This window comes from Macaca thibetana, chromosome 20 (genome assembly GCF_024542745.1).
Source record: "Macaca thibetana thibetana isolate TM-01 chromosome 20, ASM2454274v1, whole genome shotgun sequence".
NCBI lineage: Eukaryota > Metazoa > Chordata > Mammalia > Primates > Cercopithecidae > Macaca > Macaca thibetana.
Genome location: NC_065597.1, coordinates 17,241,602 through 17,259,448, shown reverse-complemented (window position 1 = coordinate 17,259,448; position 17,847 = coordinate 17,241,602). Strand labels below are relative to the sequence as shown.

The 17,847-nt window shown below is 54.1% G+C and overlaps 2 protein-coding genes across 3 annotated transcripts in view; both read right to left on the bottom strand.

The window, feature by feature from the left end:
• Nucleotides 1-2,701: 2,701 nt before the first annotated feature.
• On the bottom strand, nt 2,702-5,247 carry EXOSC6 (exosome component 6). The gene has a single exon (XM_050772786.1). It carries the CDS (start codon nt 5,190-5,192, stop codon nt 4,374-4,376), a length of 819 nt encoding a protein of 272 aa, XP_050628743.1. The 5' UTR covers nt 5,193-5,247; the 3' UTR covers nt 2,702-4,373.
• Nucleotides 5,248-5,598: 351 nt separating this feature from the next.
• AARS1 (alanyl-tRNA synthetase 1) overlaps nt 5,599-17,847 on the bottom strand; it is a 370,792-nt gene continuing 358,543 nt past the window's right edge. For both annotated transcript variants that reach the window (XM_050772685.1, XM_050772684.1), the window contains 10 exons: nt 16,033-16,211; nt 14,730-14,843; nt 12,347-12,553; nt 11,694-11,878; nt 8,702-8,810; nt 7,921-8,034; nt 7,209-7,328; nt 7,002-7,088; nt 6,556-6,669; nt 5,599-6,213 (listed from right to left, as the gene is read on the bottom strand). In XM_050772685.1, the coding sequence (XP_050628642.1) occupies nt 6,028-6,213; nt 6,556-6,669; nt 7,002-7,088; nt 7,209-7,328; nt 7,921-8,034; nt 8,702-8,810; nt 11,694-11,878; nt 12,347-12,553; nt 14,730-14,843; nt 16,033-16,211 (1,415 nt within the window). In that variant the 3' untranslated portion in view covers nt 5,599-6,027. The remainder of the gene's footprint in view (nt 6,214-6,555; nt 6,670-7,001; nt 7,089-7,208; nt 7,329-7,920; nt 8,035-8,701; nt 8,811-11,693; nt 11,879-12,346; nt 12,554-14,729; nt 14,844-16,032; nt 16,212-17,847) is intronic.

The window sequence follows — 17,847 nt, the reverse complement described above, 5'->3', positions numbered from 1 at the left end:
GAAGATGCCCGGTGCCTGGGGCCCTGCCTGTGCCTTTCCCTGTCTTCAGGTCTCCCTCCCCGGAGTACACTCCCCACTCCCCATCCCTGGGCTGTACTTGAGGCTCAAGGACTCTTGTGGCTTCTGAGTCACCCCCACCCACTCAGCAACCGCCTGGAGACAGAGCCACACGTCCCAGCCCATCTGTTTCTTGCCCTCTTGAGTCTTAGAGGCCCTAGGTCATTGCTGGGCAATAAGTGGCCTCTCTGGGGTCAGCTGGGGCCTCCAAACCCAGCCATTGACTGATGACCTTCTCTGCACAGCCACAAAGGACAGTGGAAAAAACGGGGGTCCTGGTAGCAAGGGCTCCTCCTGCAGCTCTGAGCCCCCGCAGAAGCCCCGGAGCGAGGAGGCTGGTCCAGAGGCAGATGGCTACGAGGGCGGCACAGACACGGAGTGGACAGTGAGTGACCCGGCCCCGCTGCCCCATCTCCACCGTACTTGTGTTGGGTTCCTTGTGGCCTCCCTGTGAGCAAGTGGGAGGGCCTCTCTGGTCAGTCCAGGAGCCCGAGGTAGCACGGAGGGGAGGTGTGTTTCCTCTGTCAGAGTCATGCCCAGTAGGCTGGGCCCCTGTCCTGTTTTCTGCCTCCCAACCCTGGGCTTGGAGGGCTCAGCTGTGCCAGGGTCGGTTCTAGGCTGAAATACCTTCTCCCAGAAGGCAGTGGGGGGACAGGGCTGGAGCACCGTAAAGGGAATGTCACAGGTGTGCTCCATGGCCCCAGACCCCTGTCTGAGACCCAGCTGGAAAGCTTGTCTTGGGTTTCAGCCGGGTTTCAGCCAGGTGCAGGGGCTCACGCCTGTAATCCCAGCACTTTTGGGAGGCCAAGGCAGGTGGATCACCTGAGGTTGGGAGTTTGAGACCAGCCTGACCAACATGGAGAAACCCTGTCTCTACTTAAAATACAAAAAATTGGCTGGGCGTGGTGGCTCACACCATTAATCCCACCACTTTGGGAGGCTGAGGCACGTGGATTGTGAGGTCAGGAGTTTGAGACCAGCCTGGCCAAGATGGTGAAACTCCGTCTCTACTAAAAATAAAAAAATTAGCTGGGCACGGTGGTGAGCGCCTGTAATCCCAGCCACTTGGGAGGCTAAGGCAGGAGAATCACTTGAACCCATGAGGCAGAGGTTGCAGTGAGCCGAGATCATGCCACTGCGCTCTAGCCTGGGTGACAGAGACTTCATCTCAAAAAATAATATATTAGCCTGGTGTGGTGGCGCGTGCCTGTAATCCCAGCTACTCTGGAGGCTGAGAGAATTGCTTGAACCCGGGAGGCGGAGGTTGCTGAGCTGAGATCGCACCATTGCACTCCAGCCTGGGCAACAAGAGCAAAACTCCGTCTCAGAAAAAAAAAAAAAAAAAACCCAGATTCCTGCGCTCTTCCTGCTGCTGCAGGGTTTCTGGCTGCCGCATGGACCGTGCCCCCTGGGGAAGCTGTGGCACACTAACCTTCCTGGAACTGGTAACAGCCCTGTGTGTGGCATTAGAGTACCTGAATATTCCCTGCCCATCCAAAACCACCACCTCTTGCTGGTCTGAGGCAGGCCATGCCCGGCCCACAATGGGGCTGGAGCCCTCCCCCACCTACCCACCCAGCTCTGTGTTCGGTCTGCTGGGCTCAGGAGGGCTTTCACTGCTGCCCAGATCGTGAGTCACACCTGTAATATCTGGGAAAAGAATGGCTACATGTAGACGACTGCTTTCTTTAGCCTGGTGGTTCTGAGTTTCTAGGTCTTAGGTAGAATATAGAGAAGCCCTGAGCTGCTAAAGCTCTGGGGAGGAAATGGAAATCCGGGTGTGGGGGAGACTAGATGTTGAGTAGGTGGCCCCCCTTTCCTAGCCTCCCATGCCTCCGGCCCCTCTGCCACTATCCTGCTTCTGTTTTTCCTACAGGTGAAGAACCACGCTGAAGACCAGGCCAGCCAGGAGGCAGCAGGAACCCCTCCAGCCTCATCAGCTCCTGGCATTCTCAGATAGACAGCTCCTTGCCTTGCGTAGGTTTTGAAAGCCACCTTAGCAACCTGAGATGCCTGATCTGGAGCTGGGGCAATGGAAGTGGACACAGGGCTTGCCAGAGAAGCAGAGGGCCAACCTCTAGTGGTGGGTTTAGCTTCTTTTTTTTTTTTTTTTTTTTTTTTTTTTTTGAGACGGAGTCTCGTTCTGTCGCCCAGGCTGGAGTGCAGTGGCGCGATCTCGGCTCACTGCAAGCTCCGCCTCCCGGGTTCCCGCCATTCTCCTGCCTCAGCCTCCCGAGTAGCTGGGACTACAGGCGCCGCCACCACGCCTGGCTAATTTTTTTGTATTTTTAGTGGAGACGGGGTTTCATTGTGTTAGCCAGGATGGTCTCGATCTCCTGACCTCGTGATCCGCCCGTCTCGGCCTCCCAAAGTGCTGGGATTACAGGCTTGAGCCACCGCGCCCGGCCGGGTTTAGCTTCTTTAGAGGTTGCATTTCGAGATGATGGTCCTGGGACTGACACGGTTAGGAGGTGGCCTGGGACTGCACCAGGTCGCCATCCTCATGAAGCTGAGGCTCTCTTGCAAGGGGCAGATGACAGCCCATCCCCACCCCACCCCCACCCCCACCCCCACCCCCCACCCCACCCCACCCCTCAGAGGGCACCCTCAGCCTTGTCTGAATGCAGACACAGCTGATCTTCACTCCCCTCCCGATGCACCGCCAGTCAACAGATAGCCAACAGATCTCCCTCAGTTTCCAATCTCCCTGAAACTGCTGGAATGTTCTCATTGTGTACCCCACACAGCCCTCTTTGGGCTCCAGACTCCCCATCTACTCTAGGAAGTCACCCTTCAGAATTACATTATGTCCTCTTCCCACTGGTGTGATACTATTTCAGACCTGCTCTAGAAAGACACGTTATGTCAGAAGGGAAAAAATAAAATTTGTATTTTTCCTGGTCAGGGGTTCTGGGTGTGGCCCCAGAAGCTCATTCTGGTCCTTGGGCTGACCCAGGCCTGCCCTTCCTAGAGAAGCTGAGTGCAGAGAGGGGACCAGGCCGCCTTCCAAATGGCAGTCACCTAGCTTCCTACCATGCAGTCTTGAGCCCAAACCAGCAGAGCTGGTAGCGACACAGGAAAGACCCCACCTCGTGGTGAGTCAGTCAGGTTGTACCTGGCCTTCCTAGCAGTGCACCTGCCCTCTGCGGTGCTGCTCAGGGTCTTCCTTGTAGGACCAGGGTGCCACTTCTCACCAGCAGTGGAGGCTCGGGTTGTGCCATTCTGCACATGGCCAAGGACAGATGGCTTCTACCCAGAGCAAAACCCTTTTCAGCTACCCAGCACCAAGCCAGGTTGGGGCACGAGGTGCACTCAGCGCACTTCTGGGGCCGTACTTTTTTTCCTGAGACGGAGTCTTGCTCTTGTTGCCCAGGCTGGAGTGCAATGGTGCGATCTCCACTCACCGCAACCTCCACCTCCCGGGTTCAAGCGATTCTCCTGCCTCAGCCTCCCGAGTAGCTAAGATTACAGGCATATGCCACCATTATTAGTGCTGGCTAATTTTGTATTTTTAGTAGAGACGGGGTTTCTCCATGTTGGTCAGGCTGATCTCGAACTTCCGACCTCAGGTGATCTCCCTGCCTTGGCCTCCCAAAGTGCTGGGATTACAGGTGTGAGCCGCCGCGCCCGGCCAACTCTCCCTACTCTCGTCGTATCTCAGCAGTTCCCCTAACTCTGGTTCGTGTGGGGGCAGCTGCTTCTCCAAATCACAGCGCTCCCATCAGGCTCTGCAGCTCTTTTCAGCCCGTCTCTCCTGTTCACGTGGGCCTAAGGAACAGAACCCGTTTAAGGCAATGCCGCCGCGACCCTTGACACCTGGGATGCAAGAACAAAAGAGCCTTGCCCTCTTAAATCCCGGACCAAGAAGAACCACACCATAAGACGTTTTTCAAATATAAAAGGGTCTTTCTTTTGGCTCAGACACAGAAGGCACAGTCTTGTCCATCCTCTGAAAAGTCGCCCAGTTATATCGGAGGGGGTCACTGGCTGGCCTGAATGACAGCAGCTCTAGGTACCAGCTTCCAGGTAAGTCCAGCTAAAGTTTCCAACTTGGGAGTCGGGATGCGCTCACAGGTTTCCTCAACTGGGTCGAAGCTAAGAGCCGGCTCAAGTAAAGTTCCTTTAACGAGGTTTGTAAAAACCCTTTCCAACACCACAGCTGTCCGGCGCCTTGGCTCTGGTAGGGCCTACCCAGGTGCTCTCCAGGGCTCCGGCTGCTTATCTCGACGCAGGCTGGAGGCCGACGGCGCGGGTCTTTTCAGGGACGGCGGCAGCACGGTCCTCGGCTTGCGTCCGTCGTTGCTCAGGCTTCTAGTTCAGGGCTGGGCGGCGGCGCCCCTGCGGCGCGCCGCCCGCACCAGGCTCTGCTGCAGCACGGGATAGAGGCGCTGGCAGCCCTCGAGGCCCAGGCGTACGGCCTCCGCCCAGCTCTCGATCAGGCCGCCTTCGCCGCTGCCCAGCAGCCCGGCCACCTGATTCAGCACAGGCATGAGCGCCACGGTGAGGCCGGCGGCGGCGCGCTCTTCCTCTAGCCGCGTGGGGTCCAGCAGCCAAGTGGGCGCGGGCCCCGGCGCGAGGCTCAGGCCACAGCCCACCACCAGATCGTACATCTCAACGCCCGCGTCGGCCAGGGCGAGCGCGGCGGCGGTGAGCGCGGCGGCCAGGGCCGAGCCGCCGTCCTCCAGCAGCAACGCCGACACCTCGAGCTGCGCGCGCGGGTAGCGGCCCAGGCGCACGGCCGGCTCCAGTGCCTCCTGCAGCGCCAGCGCCAGCTCACGCTCCTCGCCGCCGCCCGGGGGAGCGCGGCGCCGGCGGCCCGCGAAGGGCGCGCGGCGGAAGTCGCACAGCAGGCGACCGCGCAGCGCGGCCGGGGCTTCGCCGCCAGATCCGGCCGGGCCGCCGCCGCGCTCGCCTCCCTCGGCCTGTCGCGGGCCCGACACTGCACACAGCACCTTTGTGCCTCCCGCCTCCAGGTAGGCCGAGCCTTTGGCCTGGCTCAGCAGCCCGGCGCGCGCGTACACGGGCCGCAGTCGCGTTGGGTCGCGGGCGGCGGGCGCCTCCTCCTCGTCTGCCGCGTACAGCTGCGGCGGCTGCGACTCTTCAGGGCCGCGGATGCGGCGGTGGTCCCCGGGCATGGCGGCTCCTGGCGTGAGAGCCGCTTCCGCCCAACGCACTGCCGCACCCACTAGTTCTTCCGTTGCTTAAAGACGCGCGCCTGCGTGAGGGCTGTCGGGAGAGTGACGGGCGGCGCTACAGCGCCTGCTGGAGGCTCGGAGGGAGAACGGCCGGCGTCCCTGCCGCCCTGGTCCCACTTGTGCAGGGCTGCCTGATCCATCCCTCCTGCTGGAAGGGAGCGGGAGAGCAGCTCCAAGGCTTCTCTGCTTCCACTAACCCCACCCATTTACTGAATTATGAACGCCTTGCTCCATGTCACCCTACCTATTTGGCCTCAACCTCCACAAACGTTTGAGGCAACCCCAGGGGCTTTTCCCAAAATTTAGGGTTCTGGGGCTGGACTAGGTGAACACTACAGCAGCCAGTAGAAGCCACAGCATTTATTCTACAGACAGCAGGGGCCAAGGGCTGTCAAAACAGCGAGCTCCACCTGGGAAGAGGGATAGAGATCATATAGCATTAAGTATTGCACGTGGTCCTTTTATTCTCTGCAGCAAAAAACGATTCGTCCTTGCTGACGCGGAAAGCTCAGGCTGGAGAGCTGTTATCTACAGATGCGAGTGTGGTGATCAACAGCAATGCGGGGGTAGTGGTTCTCGACAGATGGCACTGACGTGGAGGGCTCAGGGCAGAAGTGTAAGGGGCGCTGAGTCACAGGACTGCTCGTGAGGGTGTTCCAGGTACTGCCGGGGTAGGAGGGGCTCTCAAAAGGTCCCAGGATTCAAATGTTCTTGTAGCAGATGAAGAGCTCCCGGCTGGACGGATGGAGCCAGTAGAAGCCACCTCCTCCCCCGCTCAGTTCTTTACATCCCCGAGGCGCAGCTGGGCGAAGGAAGTGGCCAGCTGCAGCGCCTCCTGCAGGCAGCCAATGTTTTTGCCTGTGGCCTGTGCAGACACATCCTTGCCCCCACCTTTACCGTCCATCAGGCCTGACACCTGCTGTACCCACTCGCTGGCTTTTAAGCCCCGATTGGCTGCATTCTAGAAGAAAGAAAGGGAAGGGGGAAGTCAGGAAAGAAAATGGGATTGAGGGAGGAGCCATCACCCACTCCTTTGCCCTGGGTGATACTGCTGGAGGCCGAGACAGACTTTACAGCTAGTGCAGGGGGCAGTCATGGCCCCTGCCAGGACAGGACAGAGTGGCAAAGCCAAGTATCAACCAGACAGATGCAACCAATGAGGAGAACTGGGTAAGGGGTACTGGCAAAGGTGACCAACAGGCAGGCAGGAGACAGGCTCTTTTAAATGCAGGTTGTACACACACAGGCCTCAGCAAACAAGCTTAAGACCCAACACTTCCCACTGGTGCAAGGTGGTTCTGACCTGAGGGACTTGACACAGGCAAGTGATCTTGCCAGCCTCGTTGTCCACCGTGAAGAGCATGGCAGACGTCTGAGGGGAGTGTGTCTTGAAGAGCTTCAAGGCTTCATTCAGGGCCTGTGGGGAGGACCTGGCTCAGACCATGGTGCTGGAGCAGAGACCCTCACTAGTGTGAGCATTTGCAGCCCTCAGAAGGACCGCCACCCACCCCCACCCCTTCCCAGAGCAGATGTAGTCCTCAGGGCCTGGGTGGAAGACCCCAGTGTAGGGCCCTGCCCACACCCTGACCCAGGTGTGCCTCCCACATGCAGGGAGCTGCTGCTCCTCCCAACCTTAATCCCAGACAGTGGGCCCTTAGGCAACCACTTGGCTCAGAGCCACAGAGGTCACATATCAGCCACCAAAGGGCTGATGTGCCCCAGGGGAGGGGGCCCCGGCCCCTGGGTTGCCTTGGCTGAGGCACCGCTCTCCATCTCCAGGATGACGAGGGGCTGGTTGGGGTTGCTGTCGATAAGCTGCTTTGTCTTCTCTAACACCTGCAAGAAAAAAGTCCAGAAGAGCAGCTCAGACCAAAAGCACAAGCCGCGAACCCCTGGCTGTATCCTGCCGGCCTTTGCCTAGGAAACACTCTGGCCACCGGTGCTGCCCGGACTCACTCGTTTCTGGACATCGGCTTTGCTGGCTCTGTCTAGGTCATCCATGACCTTCTTTAGGGATTTGAGAGTCTCCCGCAATTCATCCTTCTGCCACTGGGGGATGACTGCAGTGGCCAGGGCCTGGAAAGAGAACCAGAAGACCATCTGAATCTGGGCCACAACTTGCTGGGATGTCAGGGTCAAGCCCACCCCACCTGAACCCAAGTCCTCCCTGACTAGTGTCCTGGAAAGGAAAGCAAAAACACAAAGCTGTCTTCTGGCTTTGAGACCAGTCCCTTCTGGAGCAGCTGTGGCAGGTAAAACAAGGAGGGCTACAGAGAAAGGAACAGTAGAAAGCTGGGCTCCAAGTCAGGCCTAGTCCTTACCAGGCTGGGAACAGCCTGTGATGAGCTTCCTGGCAGCTTGAAATGCAAATAAATGCCAGGCAGGCTTGGAAGCAGGGGGCAGCCTTTTCCCCTTCTCCAAATCTCTCCACCCCAGTGCCCACACATGCTTGGGAAGAGCTCTCCTGCTAGCAGCAATGGGGGCAGCAGGGAACCTCCAGGGTCCAAGGCCAGGATCGATGGGGTCCCTGCTACAAGGCTACAGGACAACAGAAGTCAGCCCAAAGGCCCATTCCACCAAGAACCAGGGACTGACTGACTATAGATTTACTGAAGCCAGGGCATGTCTCATGCGTCAGGCCCTGAGGAGGGAGGGAAGCCACCCCTACCTCGCCAAGGTCAGCGATCTCCCTCTGCACATCCTTGTTTGGAGCAGTCTGGGCCTTCACTTTGGCTTCCATGACAGAGAGAGATTTCTTCAAGCTCTCTGCTTTCCTGAGGGCCTGGGAGGGGACACCCGGTCAACCCCAGGTAGGAGGCCTGAGTCAGCCTCACTATCCTGGGTCTGAGCGGCTGCCCCAGTGGTAGGCCCTGCAGCAACACACCCCAAAAGTGTCTGTGGGGAGCAGGTACTGGCAGCATCAGGCCCCAGCAAGGAGCACAGTGCTCACAGGCCCACTGGCAACGGCTGTACCCAACTCTGACTTGGGGATGATCAAGCTCGAGAATCAGGAACCCCATCACCCAGGAAGTGGCTAACCCTGGGGCTTTAGCACAAGTCAGACACACCAGTTCCCATGACAGAGCACCCATCCTCTACTGCACGACCTCAAACTAAGCACGCCCCTAGGGGTACATGGATCAGTGCCGGGGGCCCTGAAGCCACAGCGAATCTATGTCTTACACCCTCTTCCACATGGAGATAAGAGGGGCTAGATAGCCAGATATACATATATTTTAAGACTAAACACAGGAAAGCTAGGAAATCTTCTGTGGTGGCAGGTTTCTTCTGCGAAGCAGGGGTAGGACACTGGGGCAGGGGGAATGGCCCAGTCTCCACTTTCACTCTGACTGCAGCAGCCATGCAGAGCACTGTTTGCTCTATGGATTCACAGACTGGGCTCCTCTTGCCCTCTTCAGATAAGCCACAAACCAGCCTGACCTGCTCACCTTCTGGGCTTCGGCACCCGTGACAGCCACGATCCTCCGGATACCCTTGGCGATGGCTTCTTCCGTCACAATCACAAAAGCTCCTGCGTGACTTGAGTTCCGCAGGTGCCTGAATAGCAGAAAACAAAGGTCGTGGTGAAAGAGGTCCTTGGCAGCCCTTGGCTGGGGGTCCTACTAGCGGACAAGAGAAGCAGGAATGGGTTGAAAGTCAGGGAAAGCCTGGGCTTGGGAGTGTTCTGACACCGAGCGACACACCAGCTGACCAAGCCTGAGTGTTCTCAGCTCTCAGATGGGGATGATGCTCCCCACGTAGCTGCTATGAAAATCAAATGAGGCAAACAGCAAAGTCCTTTGTGGTCCCTAATATCCAATACAGTCTTACCATTAGGCTCTACGTGACAGTTTTGGTCCTGTGGTGGAACTTACGCTCTATTTTTGTATTCCTGTTCATTAGGGGACAATTTGAGGACTGCTGTTAAAATCTTACCACAACCCCTTGAACAAATAGGCTTTATTTCAGTTGTTCAGAGAACCTCAAATGCTTATTAATTCATCCTCCTTCTTTGACAGTGGTATAAAGGTTTTTTTTTTTTTTTTTTTTTTTTTTTTTGAGACAGAGTCCTGTTCTGTTGCCCAGGCTGCAGTACAATTGTGCAGTCGTAGCTCACCACAACCTCTACCTCCCGGGTTCAAGTGATTCTCCTGCCTCAGCCTCCCACGTAGCTGGGAAACAAGCACCTGCCACCACTCCTAGTTAATTTTTGTATTTTTAGTAGAGACAGGTTTTCACAATGTTGCACAGGCTGGTCTTGAACTCCTGACCTCAAGTGATCCACCTGCCTCAGCCTCCCTAAGTGCTGGGCATGAGGCACCGCACCCAGCCCTTGTATAAAGTTTTTGAAAGCTGTTTCCTGCCCAATTCAGCTGGGCAGAAAAGCCTGTAACTCAATCCCCCAGACCCCTACCCTACTCTGCACATCCCACTTGCTCCCTGCCTGCCAGAGGCCTGCAGGGGACCTTGGACTGTCTCATCCATGACATTAAGAATGTTCTTTTTGGCCGGGCGCGGTGGCTCAAGCCTGTAATCCCAGCACTTTGGGAGGCCGAGACAGGCGGATCACGAGGTCAGGAGATCGAGACCATCCTGGCTAACATGGTAAAATCCCGTCTCTACTAAAAAATACAAAAAACTAGCCGGGCGAGGTGGCGGGCGCCTGTAGTCCCAGCTACTCGGGAGGCTGAGGCAGGAGAATGGCGTAAACCCGGGAGGCGGAGCTTGCAGTGAGCTGAGATCCGGCTACTGCACTCCAGCCTGGGCGGCAGAGCAAGACTCCGTCTCAAAAAAAAAAAAAAAAAAAAAAAAAGTTCTTTTTGGCCCAGTGGCTCACACCTGTAATCTCAGCACTGTGGGAGGCTGAGGTGAGTGGGTCACCTGAGATCAGGAGTTCATGACCAGTCTGAACTCGTGGAGAAACCCTGTCTCTACTAAAAATACAAAATTAGGCCAGGCACAGTGGCTTACACGTGTAATCCCAGCACGTTTGGAGGCCGAGGTGTGTGGATCATGAGGTCAGGAGATCGAGACCATCCTGGCTAACATGGTGAAACCCTATCTCTACTAAAAATACAAAAAATCAGCTGAGCGAGGTGGCGGGCGCCTGTAGTCCCAGCTACTCGGGAGACTTAAAGCAGGAGAATGCCGTGAACCGGGGAGGCAGAGTTTGCAGTGAATCGTGATCAAGCCATGTGCACTCCAGCCTGGCAACAGAGCGAGGCTCCGTCCTAAACAAAATTTGCTGGGCGTAGTGGCAGGTGCCTGTAATCCCAGCTACTCGGGAGGCTGAGGCAGAAGACTCACCTGAACCCTGCAGGCGGAGGTTGCAGTGAGCCAAGATGGAGCCATTGCACTCCTGCCTGGGCAACACGAGCGAAACTCTCTCAATAAAAAAGAATGTTCTCTTCCTGGCTGGGCATGGGGGCGCATGCCTGTAGTCCCAGCTACTTGGGAGGCTGAGGCATGAAAATCGTTTGGCAGTGAGCTGACACTGTGCCACTGCACTCTACCCTGTGGGACACAGCAAGACTCCATCTCAAAAAAAAAAAAAAAAAAATTCTTTTGATAAGGCTTCATTTGGGGCCGGGCGCAGCGGTTCAAGCCTGTAATCCCAGCACTTTGGGAGGCCGAGACCATCCTGGCAAACACAGTGAAACCCCATCTCTACTAAAAAAAATACAAAAAACTAGCCGGGCAAGGTGGCGGGTGCCTGTAGTCCCAACTACTCGGGAGGCTAAGGCAGGAGAATGGCGTAAACCCGGGAGGCGGAGCTTGCAGTGAGCTGAGATCCAGCCACTGCACTCCAGCCTGGGTGACAGAGCAAGACTCCGTCTCAACCAAAAAAAAAAAAAAAAAGGCTTCATTTGGAAGCAGGAACTTTCCAGGCCACCATGACCTTCCCAGAAGGGCCCAGAGAGCTACAGAGGAATCCAAATTGGCAGAAGTGGCTATCCCATGCCGAACTGAGCTGGGTCAAGCATGTAGCCTGCTCAGGGGCTCTGAGACAATAGAGCTACATTCCCGAGATGCTGCCCAAGCTGTCAAAGGAAATTAGGTGAGATACCAGGAACTGAAAGGGCTAGGACCACATCAGGAGCTCAACGAGCACTCCAGGTCTTGCTGAATACCAAATTCACACTAGCCTTCTTGTTAGTTTCAGCCCAGCAAATAGCAGCAAGCAACTGCATGGTAAGTGTGAATACAATGTTTTCCACCTTATCCTCCTGGGAATGTTTCGTCAGCAGATGTTAACATCAGATACGGGAGGTCTAATGAGCACAATAGAAGGCTGAGATTCTTGGGAACACTATTTAGCAACTGCATTTCTGAGGACTTCACTGCAACCTTAGAAAGACGAGAGTTGTTCTAGCCTAAGACCTACATCCTCAGAAGGTGATGGCAGATGACCCCTCTACTCTGCCCCTCCATGGTACTCACGTTCCCCCACAAAACTCAACAGAAGTCAGGGAGCCGGCAGGCCCAGAGGGGTCATCCAGCAGCTCAGACACCGGGACTCCAATGGAGACGACTCGCACAGGGTCAGGATAGGTCTCATCAAACACAGCCCGTAGGCCCTGGATGGCTTTTGCTGCCGCCAGGGGGCAATCCTGAGTGTAGACGGGCTGCCAGACAAAGACAGAAAAGAGCTGGAAGAGATCCCTGGAGGTGCGGTATGACAAGGCAGGAGAGCATGGTCCTGCAGGCAGGACTCGCATTCCGACCTGGCTCTGCCTGGCACGTGCCATGAGCGTCCTGAATCACACACCACATGCAAAGTCAAGAGCATCAGTTTGGGAATTTCCAACTATTTTGTTTAACTGTGGACCAAATCTTATATGTGAACAAACTTAACTAGAATAGCTCTGGTTCTCCTAAGGTGGGGGTTGGACAAAGGCCTCTCCCTCTCCCCTTCAGCAACAACCACCACTGCCCCGCACTGCCCCCTACAAAAGCACAGGTGAAGAATCACTGCTTTAAGCAAATCTACATGCAGGACGAATCTGGTAAAAACGGAGAGCACCGCACTGCTGAGACTGTGGACAGACAGTGATGGTGCGGGGGGGGAGGCGTTCGGCCGTCACCCATCCTACCTTGGCTGCCTCAATCATCTCATTAGCAATCTCTTCAGCCTTCTTGATCTGTTGGGTGGACATGGCTCCCTTGGCAGTGAAGTCAAATCTAAGGCGGTCAGGAGCAACCAGTGAGCCTTTCTGGTCAGCTTCCCCAAGCACTGAGCGCAGGGCAAAGTTCAGAATGTGCGTAGCTGTGTGGTTGCTCATGATGGGTCTTCGTCGGGGCTGGAAAGGGCAGAAGGGCTCATGGAGAGGTCTGTAATAGACTGCTAGTTATCTCCCGGTACCTGCACCCCCAAGTGCTACAATTTTTTTTTTTTTTTGAGACGGAGTCTCACTCTGTCGCCCAGGCTGGATTGCAGTGGCCGGATCTCGGCTCACTGCAAGCTCCGCCTCCCGGGTTCACGCCATTCTCCTGCCTCAGCCTCCTGAGTAGCTGGGACTACAGGCGCCCGCCACCTCGCCCGGCTAGTTTTTTGTATTTTTTAGTAGAGACGGGGTTTCACCATGTTAGCCAGGATGGTCTCGATCTCCTGACCTCGTGATCCACCCGTCTCGGCCTCCCAAAGTGCTGGGATTACAGGCTTGAGCCACCACGCCCGGCCCAAGTGCTACAATTTTTAGTTGGAAATATGACTGTGCAGAATAAAGGTTACACTTCCCAGCTTCCCTGTGGCTAAGTGTGGCCATGTGATTAACTTCTGGTCAACAGGTTTTGAGCAGAAGTGCTGTCTACCATTAAAGGGATGGGACAGGTCGTCCCATTTCTTTTCCACCACCTAGAACAAGAATTCTCAAACAATGGCCTATGGCTAAATCTAGCCTGTCATCTGTCTTTTCATTTTTAGAGACAGTCTTGCTCTGTTACCCAGGATGGAGTGCAGCAGCGCAATCATAACTCAGTGCCACCTCAAACTCCTGGGCTCAAGCGATCCTCTTGCCTCAGCCTCCCAAGTAGCTGGGACTACAGGTACACACCACCACCCCCAACTAATATTTTTTATTTTCTGTAGAGATGGGGTCTCATGTTGTTACCCAGGCTGGTCTCAAACTCTTGACCTCAAGCAATCCTCCCGCCTCAGCCTCCCCAAATGTGTGTGTTTATAAATTTTTATAAAGTTTTTTTTTTTTTTTTTTAAATATGGAGTTTTGCTCTTGTTGCCCAGTCTGGAGTGCTATGGCGCGATCTCAGCTCACTACAACCTCCACCTGCTGGGTTCAAGCGATTCTCCTGCCTCAGCCTCCCGAGTAGCTGGGATTACAGGCATGCGCCAGCACACCCGGCTACTTTTGTATTTTTAGTAGAGACAGAGTTTCTCCATGTTGGTCAGGCTGGTCTCGAACTCCAGACCTCAGGTGATCCGCTCGCCTTGGCCTCCCAAAGTGCTGGGATTACAGGCATGAGCCACTGCGCCCGGCCATAAACAAGTTTACAGCAGACACACCTGTTCGTTTACGTATGGTCAATGGCTACTTGTACACTCCAACCACAGAGCTGAGTAGCCATGACCAAAAGCATGTGGTCCACAAAGCCAAAAATATTTAGTATCCAGTTATTTACATAAAGTTTGCCAACCCCTGGCTTAGACAGTGGATCTGATGGCTATCCTCTGAACCAGGAAATCAAAGGCAACGCCCCAGGAAAGAAGTTGGAGTGACAGGTGAGGAGAAGCCAGGCCCTCTAACTCTGTGGGGCAGAGCCTCCATATCAGCTTGAGCTTTTCAGAACATACACTGCTATTCTGTTTTAAGCTACTCTTACTCTGGAGCTCTGTCACATGCCACAGAGCCTACCTCTTCATTCTTCAGCATCCTTGGCTCCTGATGAAAGTAGGTAAGATTAGAAAAGCAATCCATGGCCGGGCGCGGTGGCTCAAGCCTGTAATCCCAGCACTTTGGGAGGCCGAGGCGGGTGGATCACGAGGTCAGGAGATCGAGACTATCCTGGCTAACATGGTGAAACCCCGTCTCTACTAAAAATACAAAAAACTAGCCAGGTGTGGTGGCAGGCGCCTGTAGTCTCAGCTACTTGGGAGGCTGAGGCGGGAGAATGGCGTGAACCCGGGAGGCGGAGCTTGCAGTGAGCCGAGATCACGCCACTGCACTCCAGCCTGGGAGACACAGCAAGACTCCGTCCCAAAAAAAAAAAAAAAAAGAAAAGCAATCCATGAAAGCAAGTCCACAGGATCTTAACTGAAATCACTGGTGAAATCACTGACTTGGGAACATACAGATTAACTCTTAGTTGCATCCCTCACAATCCACCAAATGCACTGAAATTAACCTCTGCGGTCTACTTACAATGTCACTAGGGAGTGATAACAGTGACAGGACAATTTAAAGCCAGAGGAGAAGGTGATTACTAACCAAATCCAATGGGGGCCACAGTAACCCAACTCACCTCATCAATAAACAACCGGACCTGATCTCCCACTTTCAGGTCACCGTAGATCGTTCCGATGTGTAGCACATACCCTCCTCGGACCTGAGCATTCTTCACCGTAAACTCTGTTTTCTAAGAGGGGTCAAGGAGGAGAGCAATAAATAAATCCTTAAAAATATATAAATTTTCTTCTATTTTCAATATAAATTCATGTATATAAAAAATTCTCTTTACATATGTAAATTGTACACACACACATATTCCATTAATATTATTAAATATAATTAAATAGGCCAGGTGCAGTGGCTTATGCCTGTAATCCCAGCACTTTGGGAGGCTAAGACAAGTAGATCACCTGAGGCCAGGAGTTTGAGACCAGCCTAGCCAACAAGGTAAAATCCCATTTCTACTAAAAAAAATACAAAAATGAGCCACGTATGATGGCAAGTGCCTATGATTCCAGCTACTTAGGAGGCTGAGGCAGGAGAATTGCTTGAACCCAGGAGGCAGAGGTTGCAGTGAGCCAAGATCGTGACATTGCACTCCAGCCTGGGCTACAGAGCGAGACTCCATCAAAAAAAAAAAAAAAAAAAAAAAATTGATTTGTGCACACACACAGACACACACGATATTAAGAATCATCTTAGATTTTTTTTTTTTTTTTGAGACAGTCTTGCTCAGTCGCCCAGGCTGGAGTGCACTGGCGCAATCTCAGCTCACTGCAACCACTGTCTCCTGGGTTCAAGCGATTCTCCCCTATCAGCCTCCCGAGCAGCTGGGATTACAGGCATCCGCTGTTATGCCCAGCTAATTTTTGTAGTTTAGTAGAGACAGGGTTTCACCATCTTGGCCAGGGTGGTCTCAAACTCCTGACCTCGGGTGATCCACCTCGGTCTCCCAAAGTGCTAGGATTACAGGCATGAGCCACTGTGCCCAGCCGCATTCTTAGAATATTTAAAAGCTTCCATAAAGAACCTGAAGCCTAGGGAGACAAAGTAACTCATTCAGCAGCAGCAGAGCTCTAGGCTGAGTTTTCTACAAGGACACCTCCCCTTCAGAGAGCTGCCTCTCCTTTTTAAGGTGCAAAGCTTGTAGGAAACTTGCACCCTGGCTGCAAAAATATTTCTATGAGGGTACCCAGTGGCCAGGAAAGCAACAGGTACAAGCAGCAGCTCCCTCAGCTTCAGAAATACTGACCATGGAACCCAACCCAAAGGGGTGTCAGGACTGCTCCCAAGGCCTGGAGCACTGTGGGGCAAGAGCAGCTCCCCGGCTCCATGCCTGACCCTCCTCGGCTAACAAGGAAGAACTGTTGGCTCACATCCTCGCTGCTGTCATCCACCTTCACCAGGTAGCCTTCATCATAGATCTGCCCTCCTTGCTCAGCATAGAAACAGGTCTTGTCCAGCACCACTCCACACTCCTGGCCTGTGGACACCTCTTCCACGAACATCTTCTCCCTGCGCAGAGCCATCACTGTAGCCACTGTGTTCTCAAATACTGCTCGAGGGAATGCACAGAAAGGGGACAGTGGGTCAATGACCTTTTCATGCCTTCTTAGCAGACTTTTGCTGGATTCTCTTTCTCAAACTCTTCTTAGCTCCAAATTGTCCAATTGTATTTTGGAAGCAAACCCATTAGACTATGAAAGGGCTTCGCGGCCGGCGCAGTGGCTTGCCCTGTAATCCCAGCACTTTGTGAGGCTGAGGTGGGCGGATCACGAGGTCAGGAGATCAAGACCATCCTGGCTAACACAGTGAAACCTCGTCTCTACTAAAAATACAAACCATTAGCCTACCATGGTGGTGGGTGCCTGTAGTCCCAGCTACTTGGGAGGCTAAGGCAGGAGAATGACGTAAACCCGGGAGGCGGAGCTTGCAGTGAGCCTAGATCGCGCGACTGCACTCCAACCTGGGCGACAAAGCAGCAAGACTCCATCTCAAAAAACGAAACAAAACAAAACAACAGCAAAAAAAAGGGCTTCCCATCAAAGAATGCAACACTCTGTCAGGTGACCAACTGTCCCAATTTTTAGGGCTGAGGGGTTTCCTGGGATGCAGACTTTCAGTGTTAAAACTGGGACATTGGGTTACCCTAACTCTGAGCTACTGAGCAGAAACTTAGTCCATGAGATTAGTGGATCTTTAAGAGTAGTTATAGGCCAGGCGCGGTGGCTCAGGCCTGTAATCCCAGCACTTTGGGAGGCCAAGGCGGGTGGATCACAAGGTCAGGAGATGGAGACCATCCTGGCTAACATGGTGAAACCCCGTCTATACTAAAAATACAAAAAATTAGCTGGGCGTGGTGGCACAGGCCTGTAGTCCCAGCTACTCGGGAGGCTGAGGCAAGAGAATCGCTTGAACCCGGGAGGCAGAGGTTGCACTGAGCCGAGATCACGCCACTGCACTCCAGCCTGGGTGACAGAGTGAGACTCTGTCTCAAAAAAAAAAAAAAAAAAGAGTGGCAATAAATTCCCCTAGTCCAAGGTCAACTCATAAAGAATATACTCATTTTGTAGGCTCGCTTGAATAGATTCTGGTATAATATTGTTCTCGGCTGGGCATGGTGGCTCACACCTGTCATCCTGGCACTTTGGGAGGCCAAGATGGGTGGATAACCTGAGCTCAGGATTTCGAGACCAGCCAGGCCAACATGGTGAAACCCCATGTCTACTAAAATGTAAAAATTAGACGGGCATGGTGGCACATGCCTGTAATCCCAGCTACTTGGGAAGCTCAGGCAGGAGAATCGCTTGAAGCTGGGAGGCAGAAGTTGCAGTGAGCCAAGATTGCGCTACTGCACTCCAGCCTGGGTGACAGAGCGAAACGCCATCTAAAAAAAAAGGATTGTTTTCTACCAGGGCAAGAAAGCAGCAAAAATATGTATTGCCAATTTATTTTTTTGAGGCAGGGTCTTACTCTGTAGCCCAGGCTGGAGTGCAGTGGCACAAATATGGCTGACTGCAGCCTCAATCTCCCAGGCTCAAGTGATCCTCCTGCCTCAGGCCGACAAGTAGCTAGAACTACAGGCGTGCGTCACCACACCCAGCTAATTTTTGTATTTTTGGTAGAGACATGGTTTTGCCACGTTGCCCAGACTGGTCTCACACTCCGGAGCTCAAGTGATCCACCCCCGC

Excerpts from the sequence above, each read along its gene's own strand:
- EXOSC6 (XM_050772786.1), bottom strand. The coding sequence starts at position 5,192 with ATGCCCGGGGACCACCGCCGCATCCGCGGCCCTGAAGAGTCGCAGCCG.